Genomic DNA, 21,625 nt, shown 5'->3' on the forward strand with positions numbered 1-21,625 from the left:
ACACCCCACACATGGCACGGAGGACAACACGTGATTCACCCTGAGTGCAGCAGCAGCATGGCGTACACACAAAGAAAAAGATCTCCCCTATAGCCTTGAACAGAATGATGGGGCAAGGGCTGTTAGCGAGCACCTATGAAGGCTGGCATGGCACACGAAGTGGTGGTTAGCTGCCTTTTCTCAACAGTACTAATGCTTCACCAGCTACTCATTTAAGGCTGAGTCTACCTCGGAGATGCCCAGAATTAGTTCAGATAATCCTCCTAACTCGGGTCGCCACATTCGTAGCGTAGTGCACTAATCACTGTGTCACCGCTCACACACATGAACACACACATGTATAGTCTCACACTCTCTCTCACACACTCACGCTCACTCTCACACTCACTCCCTCACACTCACTCCCTCTCTCACTCCCTCTCACACTCACCAGTATCTCCTGGCAACCCAGGCCCCCCAGGTTCCCCCGGCGACCCTGGAAAAGACGTTCCGGGGGTCCCAGGTGAGCCATCCCGTCCTGGGGGCCCCAAGGGACCCGGCACCCCCACACCTACAGCACACACAAATACAGCGGAGGGTGGCTACTTCCTCCACTCCTTGAGGCTCCGCAAACCACTGCGAGGTGACGGCCCTCCCTCTGCTCCGTGCAGCTGTTTCCAGAGTAGAGACAACCGAGCAGAAACTGGATGAGAGGCAGGCAGTGGGGGGTCCGTGTAGGAGAAGTAGGGGGGGGGTCCGTGTTTTACCGGGTTGGCCGGGGGGGCCTTTGCCTCCTGGTAGCCCGTCCAGTCCGGTGAGCCCGGGGCTCCCAGCAAACCCTGCTCACACACACATGTGATCGCTGCTCACACACTGACTGAGACGACTGGCCAATGCACCACCTGTGTCTCCTACTGTGTAAACTTGCTGTATTTTAGCCGCCCGGCATTCCACTCGTTGTGAGAATCACTCCTCTGCCCTCCGCTGTTGTTGGAAGGAGTCCTTCATGAACCTCCTCCAAAGAGGCCGATCTTGACACCGCTGGTACCAATCTTTGGCAATTCCACTCAGATCCACATCCTCCTGCACCGTATCAATCCATCTCTTCTCCAGCCCATTTAGCCCCCTCTATGCAGCCAAACAGAAGCTAACCCAGCCAATGTAGCGTTGCTCGCCAGAGGAGGTCACGGACTGGGATATATCCAGATCTTTAAAGGATTTGTGAGTTCCACACAAAATCCAGCCTGGTTAAACTATGGATGGATTATAGGAAGGCCAGCCTCAAAGTTTAAAACCGGAGCAGATATTCCATTAGAAGGATCCATGTTTAGCAAAGGGAAAGGAGGGCATGTCTGTGGCTAAGAAGACCTGAAGTTTCGTGTAGAGCAACACACCAGGTAGCTTCCACACAGCGTTCCGCAGCTGATGAAAAAATGCCGCTCGAGACCTTTGCTACCACACCAGCGTTGGTCATAAGCACACTGCACAAGTATGTAAACTTCTCCACTCTCTCCATAACTGCCCCATCACTCATTAGGAGTTGAGGGGGTGGAGTATTGGATGATAAAAAATACCCAGGCAGGTGCTTAGTTTTGGTGGGGCTGATGGCAAGGCCCCACGTCTTAGTGGCAAGCTCCAAGTTCAGCAGCAGCAGCACCTACAACCCCTTCTCAGAGTGTGCTGCAACCACCAGATAATGAGCATACGTAACATAAACACATAAGCACACACACAAACGCACGCACGCGTCCACGCACGCGCAAACACGCACCTGGGGAGCCGGGGGGCCCACTCAGACCGGGGGGGCCAAGGGGCCCAGGGAGGCCGTTAAACCCATCGGGGCCCCGATCCCCAACGTCACCCACGGAACCCGGACCTCCTGAAGACAACAGCAACAACATCATCAACATCGTCAACATCAAGATCATCATAATCATCTACGTGTAAGTCTAAGGCTCTCACCGAATAGAATGTCGCTCATTCTCCCCTGCTGCCCACATAGTCAGGAACTGACTTCCCCCAGCCACCCATACTGCCAACTCCCTGCCCCTGTTAAAGTTCATGCTGAAAACCTCCCTCTTCTCCTCTGCCTAAAACTCACGACCTCCCTCTTCCATAGAAACACACAGAGACCCACAGAGTCACACGCAGGCCCATAGGCTCACATAGATACCTATAACTCACAAAACGATTCACTAGGCGTTATGTACAATATTCTTAGTGGTAATTCAGCAGAAAATGTATTGGATTTGTTGACGCATTAGGAGGGCAGAGCTAACCTGAGGAGTTCATCAATCCTTCGATTGAACGTTCCCAGACATAAAACAAGTTTTGGTGAACGAGCGTTTACAGTGGCTGCTCCTAGTCTGTGGAACAATATTGCAACAAAACTTTGTCTACATCGATCACTCACTTTAAATCACTACTTTCATATGAATTTGTGCCCAGCTGCCAATGTATAAAAAGTTAGACGAGTTACAAACACTAATTGCCTGTCAGCGACCACTTTAGTGCATTGTTTACACTACGTTTTTTTATGGATGCTGTGTGTTTTTTATTCCTCACTATAATTCCATAGTCGTTTAGGCCGTATCTGCATTACAATTAATGTCAGATTTTAAATGAGTCTTTTTTTTTAGATAAAACATGCTATTTTGATAATAATTCATATTTTACTTCTCTTTTTATAAACAAAAAGTACATTTTTATATTGCGATTATGATTTGCTATCTATTTTTATATTTTGCTTATCTGTTAATGTTAATTAATTTATTTTACTGTGACTTGCGTGGATGTTGGGGAAGCTGATGAAACCCGATTTAAGAGCTTATTGGCTCACAGGGTAATTAAAAATAAACTGAACTGCCTCCCTCTCCCATAGACTCACACAGAAGCCCATAGGCTCACTTGGACACCTATGACTCACTGCCTTTGTCTCCATGACCAGGCCGCTGCGTTTGTGCAGCGTCGTGAGATACGGTCGCATGGGGACACTGTGTGTGGCATTACCTGGAAAACCTGGGGATCCGGCGTCGCCACGGAAACCACTCGGTCCAGATCCACCCGGGAAACCGGGGGGGCCAGGCTCCCCGGGAAACCCAGCCTCGCCCGGGGCCCCTACGTCAAGATCACATCGAGGGGGAGGAGGTGGGGGGTAGAGGAGAATCGGAAGACATTTGAAAATCCTAATACGGATCAGTCGGGCTGTTTCTGCTCCACGAACGGAGGACCCTCCCCGTCCGCGGGCCAGATGCAAGCCGCTACTTCGTTCCACACAGCCCGTGACTTGCGGTGACACACGTGATGGGGTGGGGGGGGGTCGGTGTTGCCGTGTGTTCACGTTTAGCCCAGCGCAGACACGCTGGGTGCACTGGACGTGCTGTGCAGGGTGTGCATATATATTCCAGATCACCGACCCATGTAAACCCGGCTCCTCTGACTTAAAAAAACTGAATGTTACAGACGGCTTCTTCGTTGAGGGATTGTCTTTCCGCCAGGCCCTGACTCGGTCTGTGAATCAGCTCCCTCTTTCTCTCTGGGGTAATGAGGATCAAGTGGGAGCTGCGGGTCATCTCACCAGGCAACCCTGGTGTCCCTGCCTCGCCCTTGAAGCCTGGGGGCCCCGGCTGACCCCGGGCATCTCCCGGTTCTCCTGAATAAACGAAAATAAAATGATCAGCAACATCAACAACATCGCACCGGAGCGTCGATGGACGTGCCACTGTGGCGAGATATTAACGACCTCCCCTGGTCTGCAGGAGGTCGTGGGTTAGATCCAGACCCTGACACATCATGGAACCTCCTTTGCCATTACCGAAATATGAGAATAGGGTTTCCCCTTTTTTCTGGCAACAAAACAGGTGTTAAGAGTATGAATTCCTGCAACCACGAAAGCTTTAAGTCAAGGTGTTAAGATGTTAAAACACCACATCATTGGAAGGACGTGATTAACCAGGTAAAGTCTTAACCTGCTGTGATGTTTCCATCCTTCCTGCCGATGTTAGCTGACTCTGAGTTGCATTACTAGGTTGGATGTCTTTCTATTGACAGGCTGGATGTCCTACTCGATCTGCTACCGATGCATCATTGGCATGCTAATCTCTCACATCACAATGGCCACTTCCACAGCACCAGGGAGACCATCTCTAGCCCCGCCCTCTCACCCTGAGGGGACTCCCATCTCAGGCCTTGTTTAAGGAGCTTTCTCTCTCTCACCTGAAGACGATTGCCTGTGTTGCGATCAAAACATCGTGATCTATTATTTTTCTATCGATGTGACTTTACCGAAAGACCCAATGAGTATATCTTAACACCTGTTTTGTTGCCAGAAAAAAGGAGAAAACCTATTCTCATATTTTAAGTTTAGTTTAATTTGTGGGTGAGCAACGAGTGAAACCAAAGTCACCTTTAGCGCCGCGGAATCCAGCACCACCGGGGTCTCCTGGGCGCCCTGGGAAGCCGCCACTTCCCTGCACACAAAGACAAAGATCCGCCGTGTAGCCTTAACAGACTGTTGGGGCAAGTGCTGTTAGCGAGCAGCGCCGATAAAGGCCGGCACAGCACACGAGGGAGTGAGTGGCCAGCACCACGCCCGACCGCCTTCGTCTTCAGAGTGGCGATGTTTACGCATCGCACCAGATACTCATTTCAGGCTGAGTCAATCTCAGGGAGGCCCAGGACCGGTTCAGATAATCGTCACTGGTGAGGACCGTGAGCGTAAATCGAACCCGGGTTGTCGGGTTTGTAGAGCAGCGCGCTAACCTCTGCGCCACTTCTCACACATACATATGTAATACCGTTGAGGACTCTTGGACGCCGGGGTTGAGGCACACGTATTTATTCCGCAACAGTTGTCACAACCGCGGACATACAACACTGGAGGGGGTATCGGCCCCCTCACCCGGCTAGCTGGGAATACACTGCTAGCTATCTCTGACCTACCTCCTAGTCCTCCACTAACGGGCTAGGGGAGGCTGTCTGGCCCGACACTGGTAAGTCGGGCTACGGTACCCGGAGTCCCAGAGCACTAGCTCTGGTTCTCGGGACCACGCCGCTGGCTCGGTCCTGCGCGGCCCTGACAAGGGCGGCGTCCCAGGGGAGTCCAGGGCTCTAGCTAGACGATCTTCGGTCTTCACTGGTTTAGCTTTAACATTCTGCCCCGAGCCCTCTGACACATCCCCCTTTATACTCAACCCCCGCTGAGGGGTGGGGCCCCGGGCTGCCTGGTGCGGACGTCGTTGAGAGCACCCCCCCCCCGTGCACTCACGTAGCCCCGCCCACTGTGTTTGTTCCCCATAAGCTGCCATGCATAACGGCTCTCTCTCTAACACCCCTACATCACCCCCCCCCCCCGCATAGCTTGCAGCCGTCCCGGCTGCCAACATACAAAAAAAACGACAATAAAAGCGCATTTACCCCCTGACCGCGCGTGTGCCTCACTATTTTTCAACAATAACAAGAACAACACAACAAGAATGCAACAGCAAGAAGAGAAAACAACCCGACGCACCCCCCCGATTAAATACGAATTCCGTAAAAACAGTCTATACACAATTTGCAGGGAACCCACCACACACACAACACGCAATGAACACAACATGTACACATCTTCCGGCCTCACAACAGTCTGCGCATTTTAGCACGTGTCCGTGCAGCGGGCCCCTCACACGGGGTAACCCCGGGTGGTGGACCGTCAGGTGGCAACTGTCCGTCTCGGAGTGAGTCCTCATCCGACGCCGCGTGACCCTTGGCATCCCCAGGAGGGGTGATCGGGCGTGAGCCCGTCATTCCTGATGCACCTGGAGGTGGCACAGCCGGCAAGGCATTAGGTGAGCGCGACGGAGACGGACCCAGTGAGTCGGTCGACCCCCCACATGCTTGGCCACACGTGTGTGAAGTGGGGATGTGTACCGCAACGAAGGGTTTTAATCTAGAGGGGTGGACGAACCACCGCCGCTTCCCCCATTTGATGTGCATGCACTGCGGTCGCAAAACCTCGACTACCTCCACAGGGCCCCGCCACGGCCGCACCAGCTTAGAGGAGGTTGCGAGTGGCACCTGGGGACAGTGCAGCCATGCCTTGTCCCCCGGCTTCCACTGCAGCATGTGCGCCCGACCCAGTCTGAGCCGCTCATTCGCTTTCTGACGGAGGTCAGAGTTTTGCATGGCAGCATCCCGTGCCTCTGTCAATTTGGCCAAATTAAATTTTACATGGTCAGCCAATTTAGTTTTTCCCTGAGGCGCGGGGATCTGCAGCTGGGCACGAACAGGCGGGTCAGGTTCGCGGCCGTACATGAGGTAGAAGGGTGAAAATCCCGTAGCTGCGTGGGGGGCCATCCGGTACACCGCCAATACCCCTTGAATTTGCAAGTCCCAATCGGTCTGTGAGTCCGACACCTGCTGTGACAACATTGACGCGATGGTCCGATGCAGACGCTCGACCATCCCGTCAGTCTGCGGGTGATACGGGGAGGTACGAATTTTCTTCGTGTCCAGGAGCTCACAGACTTCTTTGAGCAATTTACTGGAAAATTTTTTGCCCTGGTCGGTCAGCAGCCGCTCCGGAGCACCTTTGTCCAGGACATAACCCTGAACAAAAGCCTCCACGATGACTGCTGCCGACTGGTTGGCAAGGGGCCAGGCCATAGGCCAGCGTGTAAAATACTCCACACCAGTTAACAAATATCTATTGCCCCTGGGTGTGGCGGGGAATGGGCCCAAAATATCCAGCGCGACGAGTTTGTTAACTCTGGACACTTTGATTGACTGCAAGGGTGGGTTAGACACACGTGCTGGCGGTTTTCGTTGCGCGCACCGAGGGCAATGACCCCAGTAACTCCCCGACATCCTTCGTCATGCCTGGCCAAAAATAATCGAGTTGGAGTAAGGCGAGGGTCTTTTGGGTCCCCAGGTGTAGGAGGCGCTCATGTGCGGCCCACACCGCCTTGCCCCGCAACCCCGAAGGGACCACCAGCCGATGTCGATGGGATTTTCCGTCCCAGTGCATCAGCAGACCATGCACCAAATCCCATGCGTCGGCATCACCCCTGCCCTGCCCAGCACAGCCGACGCGACGACGCAACCCAAGGAGAGAGGTATCCTCCATCTGGAGGCGCCCCCATTCATTGAGGGCATCCCCAACAGGGAATCTTTTCCCTGTTGTGCGATTGAATTTGGAACCAATGTTTCGTCGTGGCCGGCGGCCGCCAGGACCGGAACCGGTATGTCCCCTGCTGGCCTGCAACGTCCCGACCCCAGGAGGCATGCACATTCGGAGGTGGTTGGCATGCGCGACAGAGCGTCAGCATTTGTGTGGCGAACGCCCTTACGGTAGGTGGTTTCAAAATCAAAATCCTGGAGGATCTCCAACCATCGGGACAATTGTCCCGATGGCTGTTGAACTCGCAGGGCGTACTGCAGTGCCGCATGATCTGTGCGGACGGTGAAATGCCGACCATACAGATATGGGCGATACTGTTGGATGAAATAGACAATTGCCAACAGTTCCCGACGGGTGACACAATATCTTTGCTCCGCCGGAGACAACACCCGACTGCCGTACGCAACCACCCGTTCCACGCCGTCAACCACCTGTGAAAGCACGCCCCCAATACCTGTGTTGCTCGCATCGGTGTCGAGCAAAAAAGGCTTAGAAAAATCGGGGTAACTCAAGGGAGGAGCTTTTACCAGGGCGTCCCGAAGGGAGCAGAAAGCAGCCTCCTCCTCCTGACCCCAGTGGAACCGAACCCCTTTTGATGTTAAAGCGTGTAGGGGTTTCGCAATCGTCGCAAAATCTGCGACGAAACGTCGGTAATACGACGCGAAGCCAATAACACTCCTGACCTCTCACACCGAGGTGGGAGTCGGCCAGGAGCTGACGCACTGCGTTTTGGCGGGATCGGTAGCAATACCTGAGCGCCCCACAATGTGTCCCAAATAACGCACCGAATCGCGTAACAGATGACATTTTTGGGGTTTGAATTTCAAATTAGCAGCCCGCATCTTTAGGAAAACCACCCGCAACCTCTGGAGATGTTCGTCAAAAGTTTTACTAAAGACGATAACGTCATCCAAATAAATCAGGCACGAATCCCATTGCAATCCAGCCAAAACCAATTCCATCAAACGCTGGAAAGTTGCCGGCGCTGAGTGGAGTCCCATCGGCAACCGGTTGAATTGGAACAGGCCGTGCGGTGTACGGAAAGCAGTTTTAGGCTTTGAATCATCGTCCAGAGGAAGCTGCCAGAATCCCGAAAGTAAATCCAATGTGGAGAAGAATCGCGCTCCCGCCAAGGCGTCCAGCGATTCGTCCATCCGTGGGAGCGGGTATGCGTCGGCAACCGAAATTTTGTTAAGGCGCCGAAAATCAACGCAAAACCGCAACGAGCTGTCCTGCTTTTTAACCAGGACGATCGGCGCTCCCCAAGGGCTGGTGGAAGGAGAAATGATGTTGGCGGCTAACATGTCATCAATAGCCGATTTGACATGGTCCTTTTCGGCGGGACTTAACCGAAACGGATTCTGGCGTATTGGCGCGCTGTCACCCGTATCAATATGGTGACGCAGCAGATGAGTGCAACCCAAATCGTTTTTGTCCCGACTGAAAACGTCGGAAAATTCCCGCAGTAGCGTTTTAAGCTGTTGACGCTCTGAATTTGACAGGTCCGTCGATCCCGCACAAAGCGCCTCGAGCCACCCTTCATCGCTGTCCGAATGTGGTCGCGGCGCAGGGACAGCACTCACGTGATTCGCGACGGGTTCCTCACAGGGCACCGGCGTCACGTGAGCAAGCACGGTCCCCTGCGGGACCACCACCGTCTGCGAGCCCACATTGAGGACCGCGATGAAGGGGTCTCCGTCCCCTCTTACTATGGTCTGGGCCGGAAGTAAATGAGGTCCACTAACCCCGGCCCTAGATGGCCCCAGCAGAACCCCTTGGGCCCCAATGCCCTTAGCGAAGGGCCGCCGAAGTTTCAAAGGAACCAACATTTGTGCCACCGGAGGAACGCGCACCGTTCTATCTACAAACGCCGGCACCGTTGCGAACGCCGTCCGACTCGTACCGGGGGATGGCAGAAACGCCATGCGTCGGCCCGACGGGAGCTCAATGCATCCCTGGTCGATTAATATCCTAATCGGCATTTTGGCCAGGAAGTCCGTCCCCAGCAGGCACGGAACCGCCAGCGAGGAGGAAACAAAAATCGGCCCAGACAATTTAATATCCCCGATACAAATTAGGGCTCGAATCTGTCCGATGATGCCAAGTGAGCCCCCGTTAGCAGCAAAGAATGGCACATTAACAGGCATCAAAGGACGGCTCTGGGCAGGGAGAATATTGTCAATTAACTCCGAAATAATGGTCGCCGATGCTCCCGTATCGACCAGGATGCGCACCTCGACCCCGTCGATGTGCCCCACAACGGCCGACGACCCCGACGACGCGGCTACAACACGATGGGCCAACACGGACCACTGGCTGGGTTCAATCTGAGTACCCAGAGCGGTGCGTGTTGGTGCGATGGTGCGCGATATTGGCCCCCCAATCGGTGCGGTGTATGAGTGTGTGGCGGGTGTGTGCGTGGGCCAAACATGTGAGGTGCCGCGACTCGCCGGGTTATGATGATGGAGCTTGGGAAGAGGGCCGGCGTCCCGTCGAGGTGTCGTCCCGCGCTGCCGAGGAGAGCGGCACCCCGAGGCGACATGGCCCCGGATGCCGCAGTTGTAGCAGCGCGGGAGCGCTGGTGATGACAACGGATGATCGGGATGGCTCGAGCCGCCCCGGTCCGCCCGTACTCCCGCTCCCTGCCGCCGTTGATGGTCGATGGCGCAGATCTCCTCCGCCGGGAGGGTGGCTGCGGCCACGGTACGCCCGCTCGCCGCCTTGCTGGCCTTGCGTCGTTGCGCGAGCAGGTTTGCGTGGAGGAGTCGTGCTGCTTGGAGGGAGCACATCTCCGCGTCGTCCTGTGCGACGATGACGATCTCCAAGTCGTCCGCCAGCAGGAGTATCTTCTCTGTAACCATGGCGTCGACACCTTCGTTGTCCATCCGTGGAAAGGCCGCCTTCGCCAGTGCCAGGAGGCTTGTGCGGTACGCCAGAGGCGACTCCTTTGCCCCCCGCTGGCAATCGTAGAAGAGTTGGCGACAGTCTGACGGCGGACCGTAAACTGCAGCCAGCACCTGCATCGCCGTCTGTAGAGCGCCTCTCCTTCGGTGCCGATGTTAAAGTGGCGAGGGCGTCGCTGTCGAGGAGTGCTGGCAGCGCGCGGAGAGCCTCGGCGTCCGTCCACTTCGCCATCTCCTGGTGAGCGAGGAAGCGCCGCTGGAAGCCGCCCCAGTCGCCTTCCTCGCCCACAAATTCTTTGAGTGGAGGCAGTCGCTGATGTAGCGCAGCGGCTGCCACAGAAGGTCGCCCTTCCTCGTCCCCCTCACCCGGCTCTGCTTCGGCGCGCACGACCGATGGCATCGCCGGTCGCACCCGTGGTGACGTCCCGTCTGTTGGCGATGACGCGGCAGGTACTGTATGCCCGCTGCTGGACGCGATGCTCAGGCCGGCCACGCCCTCAACTGCAGCTGCGGTGATGGCGGGATTTTCAAATTGGTGTTCCGCCGAAATGGCGGGAAGGCGCTGTGGTCGTCGGCTTTCGTCGCCCCGTGGCGGTCCAGCAGCCCCCAGCTGAGTGATGTGGTCCAGCATGCTGGCAGCGGCGTGCAGCAGCTCCATCAGCTTGGCGTGCGCCTGCCTCAGCCCCTCTGCCGACACCTCTCCACCCTCCTGTTGCTGCGGCGTAGCCGTATCTGGCCCCGACTGCTCCGTGCTCTCTTCACCCGTCCCGGGCTCTCCGACTGCAGCGGTGTCCTCCGCCCCCGGTATCCTGACCCGAGCTGACCGGCGCGTGTCCATGTTCATAGATTTTTACTTCTGACACCAGATGTAATACCGTTGAGGACTCTTGGACGCCGGGGTTGAGGCACACGTATTTATTCCGCAACAGTTGTCACAACCGCGGACATACAACACTGGAGGGGGTATCGGCCCCCTCACCCGGCTAGCTGGGAATACACTGCTAGCTATCTCTGACCTACCTCCTAGTCCTCCACTAACGGGCTAGGGGAGGCTGTCTGGCCCGACACTGGTAAGTCGGGCTACGGTACCCGGAGTCCCAGAGCACTAGCTCTGGTTCTCGGGACCACGCCGCTGGCTCGGTCCTGCGCGGCCCTGACAAGGGCGGCGTCCCAGGGGAGTCCAGGGCTCTAGCTAGACGATCTTCGGTCTTCACTGGTTTAGCTTTAACATTCTGCCCCGAGCCCTCTGACACATCCCCCTTTATACTCAACCCCCGCTGAGGGGTGGGGCCCCGGGCTGCCTGGTGCGGACGTCGTTGAGAGCACCCCCCCCCGTGCACTCACGTAGCCCCGCCCACTGTGTTTGTTTCCCTTAAGCTGCCATGCATAACGGCTCTCTCTCTAACACCCCTACACATACAAAGACAAAAATCCCCCATATAGCCTTAAAAACTCTAGGGGCAAGTGCTGTTAGCGAGCACCTATGAAGGCCGGCAAAGTACACGTGGCCAGCACAACGCCCGGCCGCCTTTGTCTCCCAAGTGGCGATGTTTACACATTGCCCCAGGTACTTATTTGAGGCTGAGTCGCCCTAGGGGAGGCCCAGGGCCGGTTCAAATAATTGTCACTGGTTTTGGCTGTCAGCGGGAATCAAACTAGGGTTGCTGGGTTCGTAGCGCAGCGCGCTAATCGCTGTGCCACCGCTCCCCACAAGCATACGTACACACACACGTATACAATCAGATATACATACACAGATACAAATAAAAAAGCGGCCAGGTGTGGTATCAGGCACACCACTTCTCATGTGCCATGCTAGCTTTAACAGGTGCACGCTAACTGCACTTGCCCCAACAGGCTACACGGGGGCCCTTTGTATTTGAGCACACACACCTGGTTCCACACTGAAATCCCGAACCCCTAAACCCCTTCCACTTCTGACTTACCGGGGGTCCCACAAATCCTGGAAATCCGGGGGGTCCAGGAAAACCAGCGCGGCCCTTGACCCCCACCAATCCGGCAAATCCGGGGAGCCCAGGGTCTCCGACGAGGCCCAGCAAGGAGCCAGGAGCGCCGGGGAAACCGGGACGACCCGGGGCCCCTGGTCTCCCATTGGGGCCCGGGTCTCCTGTGGACACGCGGGGAACCCACGGGGCCCAGAGGCAATGAGAGGAGAGCCGCCGTTCCTTTCTGCGACCAGTAAAGGTCAGAATCAGAATCAGAATCAAAATCTTTGTGTGGATGTTGAACTTTGTTTGCACCGTATATAGCCAACTGTCGGTGGGGGGGGGTGGGGGCGGTGGGGGGGCTACATTCACGATGGGGGTCCACGAGGGAGTGAGGAAGCCGCACCCATATGGCTGACTTGGGGGGGGGTGGGGGTAGTGGGGGCGGTCGTCACGGATGAGGCGGGTTGGACAACGGGTGAGGTCAGGGGGCTCGGTGAGGGCGGAGAGGGGGGAGGGGCACGGGACCTGAGGGGGAGTGGTGTAGGGCACCGGGTCCATGGGTCTCTATGGGAGTCTATGGGAGTATATGGGTCTCTACGCCAGTCTATAGGTCTCCAAGGAATCTAGTCTGTGAGTCTCTCCACCAGTCTATGGCATCTAAGAGTCTATACGACTCTCTGATCCTCTATGGGAGTCTATGAGTCACTACACCAAGAAATAGGCCTCTATGAGAGTCTATGAGTCCCTACACCAATCTATGGATCGCTAAGGAAGTCTATGAGTCTCTACACCAGTCTATCGGTGTCTATGGGAGTCTATGAGTCTCTACACTAGTCTAGGGGTCTATATGGGTCTCTACAGACCTTGGTGGAGCCCCAAGGCCCAATGTGCAGAGATGAAGGCAGCGTGGGGTATTGTAGGAGAGGGTCGGGTTACCTGCGCGACCGGGGAACCCCGGGGTCCCAGGAAACCCCGTGTCTCCCAGGTCCCCTGTCTGCCCGCGGAGGTCAGGGCCGGCCACAGTGAGGCCGGGCTGCCCCAGGTCTCCTCCCTCGCCTGCACGCGAGGCAGAGGGATGCACAATGAGAGAGGCCGTATCTCTCTGTGATTCGTAGTCAGTGACTCGGTGACTACATCACACATGTCCCGGTCACGGGCGACGTGGCGCGGAATCTAAGTTTCCCGCCTCCTATCCGGCCACGTGGCTCAGCGGCAGAGCAAGCGGCCCACGACCAAATAGTTCAGATCCAGGTCACTTGACCGACAAAAACCGGGACGTTTAATGTCCCAGGGAAAACCGACAGATTTCTCTAAGACGGCAACAACTGCCTCCTGCTCTTCAACAAGAGGATGTCCCAGGAAAAACAACCAGGCATCCACCCACAAAGCTCGCGGCCTTGGCCTCCTGGGCCACAGCCTCAAGTATAAGGCCGCTGCAATTACCTTTCCTGCCGTTGGCCCCTGGGGCCCCGGGCCGGCCCGCGGCTCCGTTCTGACCCTGTGGGCCACGCAGGCCGGGCTCCCCTGAGCGTGCCATGGGCCCAGGTGGGCCTGGGAAGCCCAGGATCCCGGGGTCTCCTTTGGGGCCTGCGCCACACGGACACGAGGGACAAGCGAGCAAGCGTGTCAAAACTTGTCATAGCTAGTGAGACCGTAGCTCGGCTGACGCGACGATGATTGCAGGGGAAGGTGAGGGGCTGGCGCACCGGGGAAGCCGGGCTGCCCAGGGTTCCCATCCCGGCCCAGAGAAGACGGTGACCCGGGGGGTCCAGGAGGTCCCGGCCGCCCGGGGAATCCGGGGGGTCCGGCGAGCCCCTTGTATCCCTCGGAAACCGAGAGCCCGGGGTCTCCCTGTGGCCCTGGGGAGCCAGGGAAGCCTGGGGGAGATAAGAACCGCAGGGCGATCCATTGGTAGATACCTGACCGGCTTCTATCAAGCCCACGACCGAGATATCAGTGAGCGCGGCTGGAATGTTGCCGGTCTCACCATTCTGGCCGGGCCGGCCTGAAGACCCCGGGGGCCCGGGAAGGCCCGCGGGCCCTGGTGAGGAGGGCCCCGGCCTTCCGTCGGGCCCTGGGCTTCCGGGGAATCCGCCGACCCCTCGATCGCCCTTGACCCCGGGAAAGCCAAGCGGTCCGTCCCTGCCTGAACACAGAGCGGACCGTCACTCACCCCGCTTACCACTCTTACCCTGCTCATCTCCTGGCTCGCCTCGCTCGCCTCGCTCGCCGCCACCGGCCCCCATCGATGTCATCGTTACGGATCTAACTCACCTCTCTCCCCATCCCGGCCACGGTCCCCGGGAATCCCTTTCTCCCCGGGGGTCCCGGGGGGCCCTGAAGGCCCCGGCTCTCCGGCTCGGGCCCCCAGCACATCCCCTGGGGGCCCCTTGCCTCCCGGAGTCCCGGGTCGGCCGGGCTGCCCCAGTGACCCTGCTGCTCCGGGTCGCCCCGGGGAGCCTGGCAGCCCTGGGTCCCCACGGAGCCCAGGGAAGCCTGCGGGTGACGTCATCAGCATCATCATTAGCAGTAGCACCACCACTATCATCAGCATCATAAGCAGCACCACCACTATCATCATCATCATCATCACCATCAGCACAACCACTATCATCATCAGTATCATCCCCACCATTAGCAGCAGCACCACTATCATCATCTTTATCACATCACCACCACCATCAGTATTATCATCAGCAGCACTACCATTATGATAATCAGCATCATCACCACCACCCTCCCTCGTGGTGTTGAGCATCAGTAGGGAGGTTATGTTCGTTCACCTTGTGTGCCCCCCACTCCTGGGACCCCAGGGTCCCCCATGTCCCCCTTGAGGCCCGGGATCCCCAGGAACCCGGGGGTCCCTCGGAATCCGTCCAGCCCCGGGGGTCCTGGGGGGCGAGGCACAGGAGGTACGGTGTCAACGACAATGCACGACAAGACATAAACACAGACATGGTGGGACATAAACACAGACACGGCAAGAGAGAAACACATACACGACAAGACATAAACACAGACACGAAACATAAATATAGACACAACGGGACAGGAAACACAGGCACGAGACAAACACAGCCACAACGAGACATTAACACAGACACGGCGAGACATGGAAACAGACAAGGCAAGACACAGTTTCATACAAAAATAAATAAAACACAACCACAAATGCACAACCATAAGTGCAGACACACAAACACAAACATTCAAAGATCCCCCATGTAGCCCACACAGGCTGTTAGGGCAAGTGCTGTTAGCGGGCACCGATGAAGGCCGGCACGGCACATGAAGGGGTGGGTGGCCAGCACCACGCCCGGCCGCCTTTGTCTCATGAGTGATGATGTTTATACACTGCACCAGGTACTCGTTTGAGGCTTAGTAAAGCTATGGAAGGCCCAGAACCAATTCAGATATTCGTCATCAAAGTTGGTCGTGAGTGGGAATCCAACTTAGATGGCCGGTTTCATAGCGAGGTGCACTAACCACTGCATTACCGCTCACTACAAATACACAGAGACACACGAACACACAGAGGGGTGGTGTGAGTGACTGTGTCCGTCACCTCTTGGGCCCAGTAATCCGGGCAGCCCCGATCGGCCGGCTTCTCCCTTCACAGGACACGGCAAAGTGTCACCTGTACCCACAGAGTTACACACACACAGTGTTACACACTCAGCTCCACATCCTCTTGTACCACATCACTCCATCTCTTCTCTAGCCCGTGCCGCGCCCATTTAGCCCCCTCTATCCGGCCGAACAAAAGCTGTTTAGGCATGCAGTGGCAGGGCATGCGGGCTACATGACCCAGCCAACGCAGCCTTCCTTGCCAGAGGATGTCACCGATGGGACTTCTGTCAGATCTTCCAAGGATTCGTGAGCTCCTCACACAATCCAGCCTGATTAAGCCCAGGATGGATCGTGGGCAGGCCAGCCTGAATGTTTCAAACTGGCAAAGATGTTACTTTAGAGAGCTCCATGTTTCGCAAGCATGAGAAGGGAGGGTATGACTTTGGCTGAGAAAACACGGAGCTTTGTGTGGAGCGACACAGGCCAGGTAGCTTCCACACAGCATTACGCAGCCGATGAAAAGATAATGCTGCCCGACTGATTCGGGAGCGAGACCTCCGCTGCTGAACCGGAGCCGGTCATGGGCTCGCGGCCCAGGTATGGCAACTCCTTGGGTGCCCTCTCCGCCTGCCGTGAGTGCTCTGCTCGTGACCACGCTCGTGGTGCCCCGTGGGGCGATCCCGTCGAGCACAGCGGGGCTCGACACTCGCGCTGCACTTCAGGTGTCCGGTAAAGCAAACGCAGCCATCGTCCACCAGAGGGCCCGACTTCTGGGCGGTCGAATCACGGTGGCTGGGTGGCTGAAACTCACCACGTTCGGAAATCTGACCTCTGAGCCACCCTTCTATTTGTGGCGAGATTGTAACTACCTCGCCTGGTATACAGGTAGTCATGGGTTAGATCCCAACCTTGACACCTGTATATCTAGAGTTTGCATGTCTCTCTCCCCGTGGTTACGTGAATTTTTCTCCTGGTCTTCCGGTTTTTCAATCCACATTCAGAAACATGTGCTTAAGAGTATTTGACTGCTATAAGCCACTTCATTGAAATATAATTTATGATATCCAGGTCGCTTCTGTAAAAGAGCAGCATAGCTCAGTGGGCCTTACCTGGTAAAATAGAAATAAAATGTTTAATCGTTCATCGTCTCTCACACACACACACACTCATTATTATCACCATGAATAATCGCCGTCGTTATCGTGGCTATGGGGGAGACCGTACCTTGGGGTCCCCGTGCGCCGGGAAAGCCGGGCAGACCTGGAATCCCAGGGTCGCCAGGTACCTGAACCCCCGGCAGTCCGACCAGCCCCATCCCCGGGGCACCGGGCTGCCCCGGGGCGGCCAGGCGACCGGGGTTCCCAGGAGGGCCGATGTCCCCCCGGACGCTGCTGCCGGCGTCTCCCTGCGGCAGAGATGGAAACGTGGCGACACGCACGACGTTACACGCGTGGGCGACACGCATGACGTTACATGCGCGGACGACACGCACGATGTTACACGCGCGGACGACATGCACGACATTCCACGCTATGTGGGTCTTTGGGTCTCTATGTGAGTCTATGGTCTCTATATGAGTCTACTGGTCTATATATGGGTCTATGGGTCTTTATGTGGGTTTATGCATTTCTACGTGAGTCTATGGGTCTCTAAGGGAGTGAATGGGTCTCTGTGTGAGCCGATGAGACTCCAGTGTAATCGTTGTTGTTGGGGCTGAAACCCATAGTGGAACCTAGGATCTCCACGGTGCCGGCTCCGCCCTCCGAGCCACCCAGCTCTTCACCACAACCCTCAGTCAGCAAGAAGGGGGAACCCACCGGGGGGCCCTTGAACCCGGGGTTCCCATCTCGTCCTCTTGACCCCGGAGAACCAGGCTGACCAGGTTGTCCGCTCGGCCCTGGCAAACCAGGGTTGCCCTTCTCGCCTGGATCACGCGCACACAAAGACAAAGTCCCCCCCTGTGGCATATACAGACTATTGAGGAAGTCGGTGGCAAGCACCACGCCCGGCCGCCTTTGTCTCCCTAATGGCGATGTTTACACATCGCAACAGGGACTCATTTGAGGCTGAGCCGACGTAGGGGAGGCCCAGGACCGGTTCAGATAATCGTCGCTGTTGTTGGCCGGGAGCGGGAATCGAAATCAGGTCACTGGATTGTAGCACAGCACGCTAACTACCACTCTCCATAAAACACACATACATACGCACAAAGATCCCCGGTATAGCCTTGACAGAATGTTGGGGCAAGCACTGTTAGCGAGCATCTTCAAAGGCCGGCACGGCACACGAAGGAGTTGGTGGCCAACACCAAGCCCGGCCGTTGTTTACATACTGCACCAGGTACTCATTTTAGGCTGAGAGGACCAGGGGAGGCCCAAGACTGGTTCAGATAATCGTCACCGGTGATGGCCACGAGTAGGAATCAATCACGGGTCGCCAGATTCGTAGTGAAGCACGCCAACCGCGAGACTATTTCTCCCCACAACAACAACATCAACAACAACCGCCATTCGCCACTAAGTGGCGGTGACGTCACCACGACGCTTGTGCCAGGCCATGTGCACCCTGAGGCCACGTGAAGTGTCGAACGCCCGCTGGCAGGAGGTCACGGGGCAGACCCAGGTGCCACGGGTCGACTGACCGAGATGACCGAGATGACTGGCTGATGCACCACCTGTGCCCCCTACTGTGCCAACTTGCTGTGCTTTAGCCACCCGGCGCTCCGCTCGTTGTTGTGAGCGTCGCTCCTCCGCCCTCCTTTGTTGTTGGAGGGCGACTGCCTCCAACTGCCCAGTAGCGTCCTTCACGAGCCTCCTCCACTGAGGCCGATCTTGACACCGCTGGTACCAGTCATCGGCAAGTCCACTCAGCTCCACATCCTCCTGTACCACATCACTCCATCTCTTCTCTAGCCCGTGCCGCGCCCGTTTAGCCCCCTCGATCCGGCCGAACAAAAGCTGTTTAGGCATGCGGTGGCTGGGCATGCGGGCTACATGACCCAGCCAACGCAGCCTTGCCTGCCGGAGGAGCTCACTGATGGGACTTTGCCCAGATCTTTCAAGGACTTGTGAGCTCCTCACACAATCCAGCCTGGTTAAACCCAGGATGGATCGTAGGCAGGCCAGCCTAAATGTTTCCAACCGGCGAAGATGCTCCACTAGGGGGGTCCACGTTTCGCAAGCGTAGAGAAGGGAGGGAATGACCGTGGCCGAGAAGACCTGAAGCTTCGTGCGGAGCGACAGACCAGGTAGCTTCCACACAGCGTTACGCAACCGATGAAAAGATATTGCCGCTCGACTGATTCGGAGTGAGACCTCTGCTGATAAACTGGAGCCGGTCATAAGCACACTGCCCAGGTATGGGAAACTCTCCACTCTCTCCACAACTGCCCCATCACCGATTGGGAGTTGTGGGGGTGGAGTGCCCGATGGTACAAAATACCCAGGCAGGTGCTTAGTTTTGGTGGGGCTGATGGTAAGGCCCCACCTCTTAGTGGCACACTCCAGTCTCAGCAGCAGCGTCTCCAACTCCTCTTCTGAATGAGCAGCTATTACCAAATCATCGGCATACATTACGTGGTTGACCAATAGGGAGCCATCCCTTGATCGCACCCGGGCGTCGATCAGCCTCCCATTATATCTGTACCAAATGGTAATTCCCCCGGTACAGCTATTGAAGGCTTCACGAACTACGCAGTCGAAATAGATGTTAAATAATGTGGGAGCCAGAGGACATCCCTGTCGCACCCCAAGGTGTACAGGGAAAGGCTCCGACTCCCGGCCACGTAGTTTTACCCGGGCCCGCTCACCATCATGAAGGTCCTTAATGATCGTGAGCAGAGGGTCAGGGACTCCGAAAGCACGAAGAACAACCCAGAGCCCAGTCCTACTGATGGTATCATAGGCCTTGACCAGGTCAATAAAGCAGAGATGTAGGTCTTTTTGGAATTCCCTACACCTCTGCTGTAGCAGACGGACAGAAAATATGGCATCTGTGCAGGACCGCCCTTTCCTGAAACCGCATTGGGGCTCCGCAAGCCTCTCCTCAGCGTGCCTAGCAAGGCGATGTTGAATAATCCTTGCCAGGACCTTACCCGGCACACTGAGGAGTGAGATGCCCCTGTAGTTGTTACAGTCGGTACGGTCCCCCTTCTTAAAGAGGGGGACCACCAGGGCATCCTTCCAGTCCTGCGGAACCCGTCCAGTGGTCCAGACTGTTGTTATGATGTCATATAGGGCAGTCTGTGCACAAACGCCACCCTCCCTCAGCATTTCGCTTGGGAGATCATCTCTGCCCGGTGCCTTCCTTGGTCTCAGACTCCGGATCGCCCTCAGTACTTCCTCAACAGCTGGTACCTCAGCCAGCCACTCACAGGGGGTGACCTCTTCCAATATTTGAGGCACCGCAGCCTCAGCAGGGTTATCCCCACTTTGTGCCATGATGTTTTCCTGGCTGAGAGATTTTCCCTCCCCCAGGACCTCACAGAAATGCTCAGCAAATCTGCAAACCTGTTCCTGGGGGTCGGAGATTGGATCACCGTTTTTTCCTCTAATGATGGTAATAGGTGTGGCGCTGCAGGTTACTTTTTTAATGGAGTTAAATAGTGATTTGTGATCGCGGGCCACTGAGGCAGACTCCATCTCCTCAGCAACCCGCGACCACCACCCATCCTTACAGCGCCTTACGGCTCTCCGAACCTCCGAGCGAAGGCTGCGGTAAACCTCCTCATTCTCTGACGTGGGATGCTGTAGGCGATGAGAGTGGGCCTGTCGCTTTTTCTCAATTAACCTGAACACCTCCTCCGTCAGCCAGGGTTTCTGGGGAGGTCTGGACCGCGTACCCAAAGCAGCCATTGCAGCTGCATGAGTCACAGTCTTAAACCTCGCCCATTTACCCTCGACATCAGGTGGAGTGGGGGACGATGCCAACCCCAGCTGCAAGCAATGATGAAATTCTCGCTTGCAACTTTCATCAGCTAGCTGAGACCAGGCCACTTTTGGTTGGAATGGGGTCCTGGGTGTACACCCACCACCGGAGTGGAAAAATGGCAGGCGCATCTTACAGATGACTAGTCGATGGTCAGAGGGCAGATCAGCTCCACGGTAGGTCCTGGTGTCAAGGACATGGGCTCGCATCCGCTGGTCCGTCACTATGTAGTCCAGCAGATGTTCTTGCTTGGACCCGGCATGCATCCATGATGTTGTGTGGATGCGCCGATGCCGGAAGAGCGTGTTGGTAATTACAAGCCCATGGGCTGCACAAAAATCTAGCAGCCTCCTACCGTTGTTATTGAGCTGATCTGGCCCATGCCTTCCAATCACTCCAGACCAGGTGCCAGCATCATGACCAACTCGGGCATTGAAGTCACCCAACAAGATGACTCTGTCCCGAGTGGCCACTTTAGCCAGCACCTGTGACAGGAGGTCATAGAAAGCGTCTGACTCATCGGCTTTGCCTGCATCCCTCCACGGATGTTCGTCTTCGGTGGGGGCATAAGTAACCACGACCACCACTCCTCGCCTCTGGTTGATGGGAAGGCGAGCCCAAAGTATCCTGGGGCTTACAGCTTCCCACACCTCACCGCCACGCTCCCACGCCCCCTTCATTCTTTTGTTCAGAAGAAGAGCCACACCCTGTTGTTTGGCAGTCTCCTGCCCCGAGTAGAGGACTGTCCACCCCTCATGGTGGCAGGAGCCAGAACCGGTCCACCGGACCTCCTGAATGCCACAGAGATCCAGGCAGTACCGGTCCAGCTCCCGACAGAGGAGTGGCAGCCTCCCCTCCGCAGTGAGCGTTCGAACATTCCACGTGGCCATCCGCAATGGTTTTTCGTTGTTTCTGGAGGAGCCCCGAGGGTGAAAATTCAATCTCCTGGCTCCGCCAAATGGGGTTTGGCCAGGAGACGTCATAAAAGCCTGACCCCCCGGGGCCTCCGGCACAAGCTTATTAATTACAGGTTTATGTTTAATTCGTAGTTTAGTGGTGGTTAATTGAAGGTGGAAGGGTTACCAGCCCCTCGCACCCGTCCAGAGCCCCCGTTTAGCCACTGTGGTGGTCACAGACGC

At 56.4% G+C, this 21,625-nt stretch overlaps 1 protein-coding gene across 1 annotated transcript in view; it reads right to left on the reverse strand.

The window, feature by feature from the left end:
- Positions 1–21,625, reverse strand: part of LOC144948846 (uncharacterized) — a 39,188-nt gene that overhangs the window by 11,040 nt on the left and 6,523 nt on the right. The window contains exons 2-16 of the mRNA XM_078878498.1: positions 17,378–17,484; positions 16,785–16,965; positions 16,130–16,271; positions 14,774–14,881; positions 14,265–14,459; positions 13,969–14,136; positions 13,697–13,867; positions 13,434–13,577; positions 12,927–13,046; positions 11,988–12,231; positions 4,385–4,448; positions 3,557–3,631; positions 2,989–3,096; positions 747–818; positions 448–517 (exon numbers count right to left, since the gene is read on the reverse strand). Of these exons, the coding sequence (XP_078734624.1) occupies positions 448–517; positions 747–818; positions 2,989–3,096; positions 3,557–3,631; positions 4,385–4,448; positions 11,988–12,231; positions 12,927–13,046; positions 13,434–13,577; positions 13,697–13,867; positions 13,969–14,136; positions 14,265–14,459; positions 14,774–14,881; positions 16,130–16,271; positions 16,785–16,965; positions 17,378–17,484 (1,969 nt within the window). The remainder of the gene's footprint in view (positions 1–447; positions 518–746; positions 819–2,988; positions 3,097–3,556; positions 3,632–4,384; positions 4,449–11,987; positions 12,232–12,926; positions 13,047–13,433; positions 13,578–13,696; positions 13,868–13,968; positions 14,137–14,264; positions 14,460–14,773; positions 14,882–16,129; positions 16,272–16,784; positions 16,966–17,377; positions 17,485–21,625) is intronic.

Source organism: Lampetra fluviatilis, chromosome 51, assembly GCF_964198595.1.
Source record: "Lampetra fluviatilis chromosome 51, kcLamFluv1.1, whole genome shotgun sequence".
Classification (NCBI taxonomy): Eukaryota; Metazoa; Chordata; class Hyperoartia; order Petromyzontiformes; family Petromyzontidae; genus Lampetra; species Lampetra fluviatilis.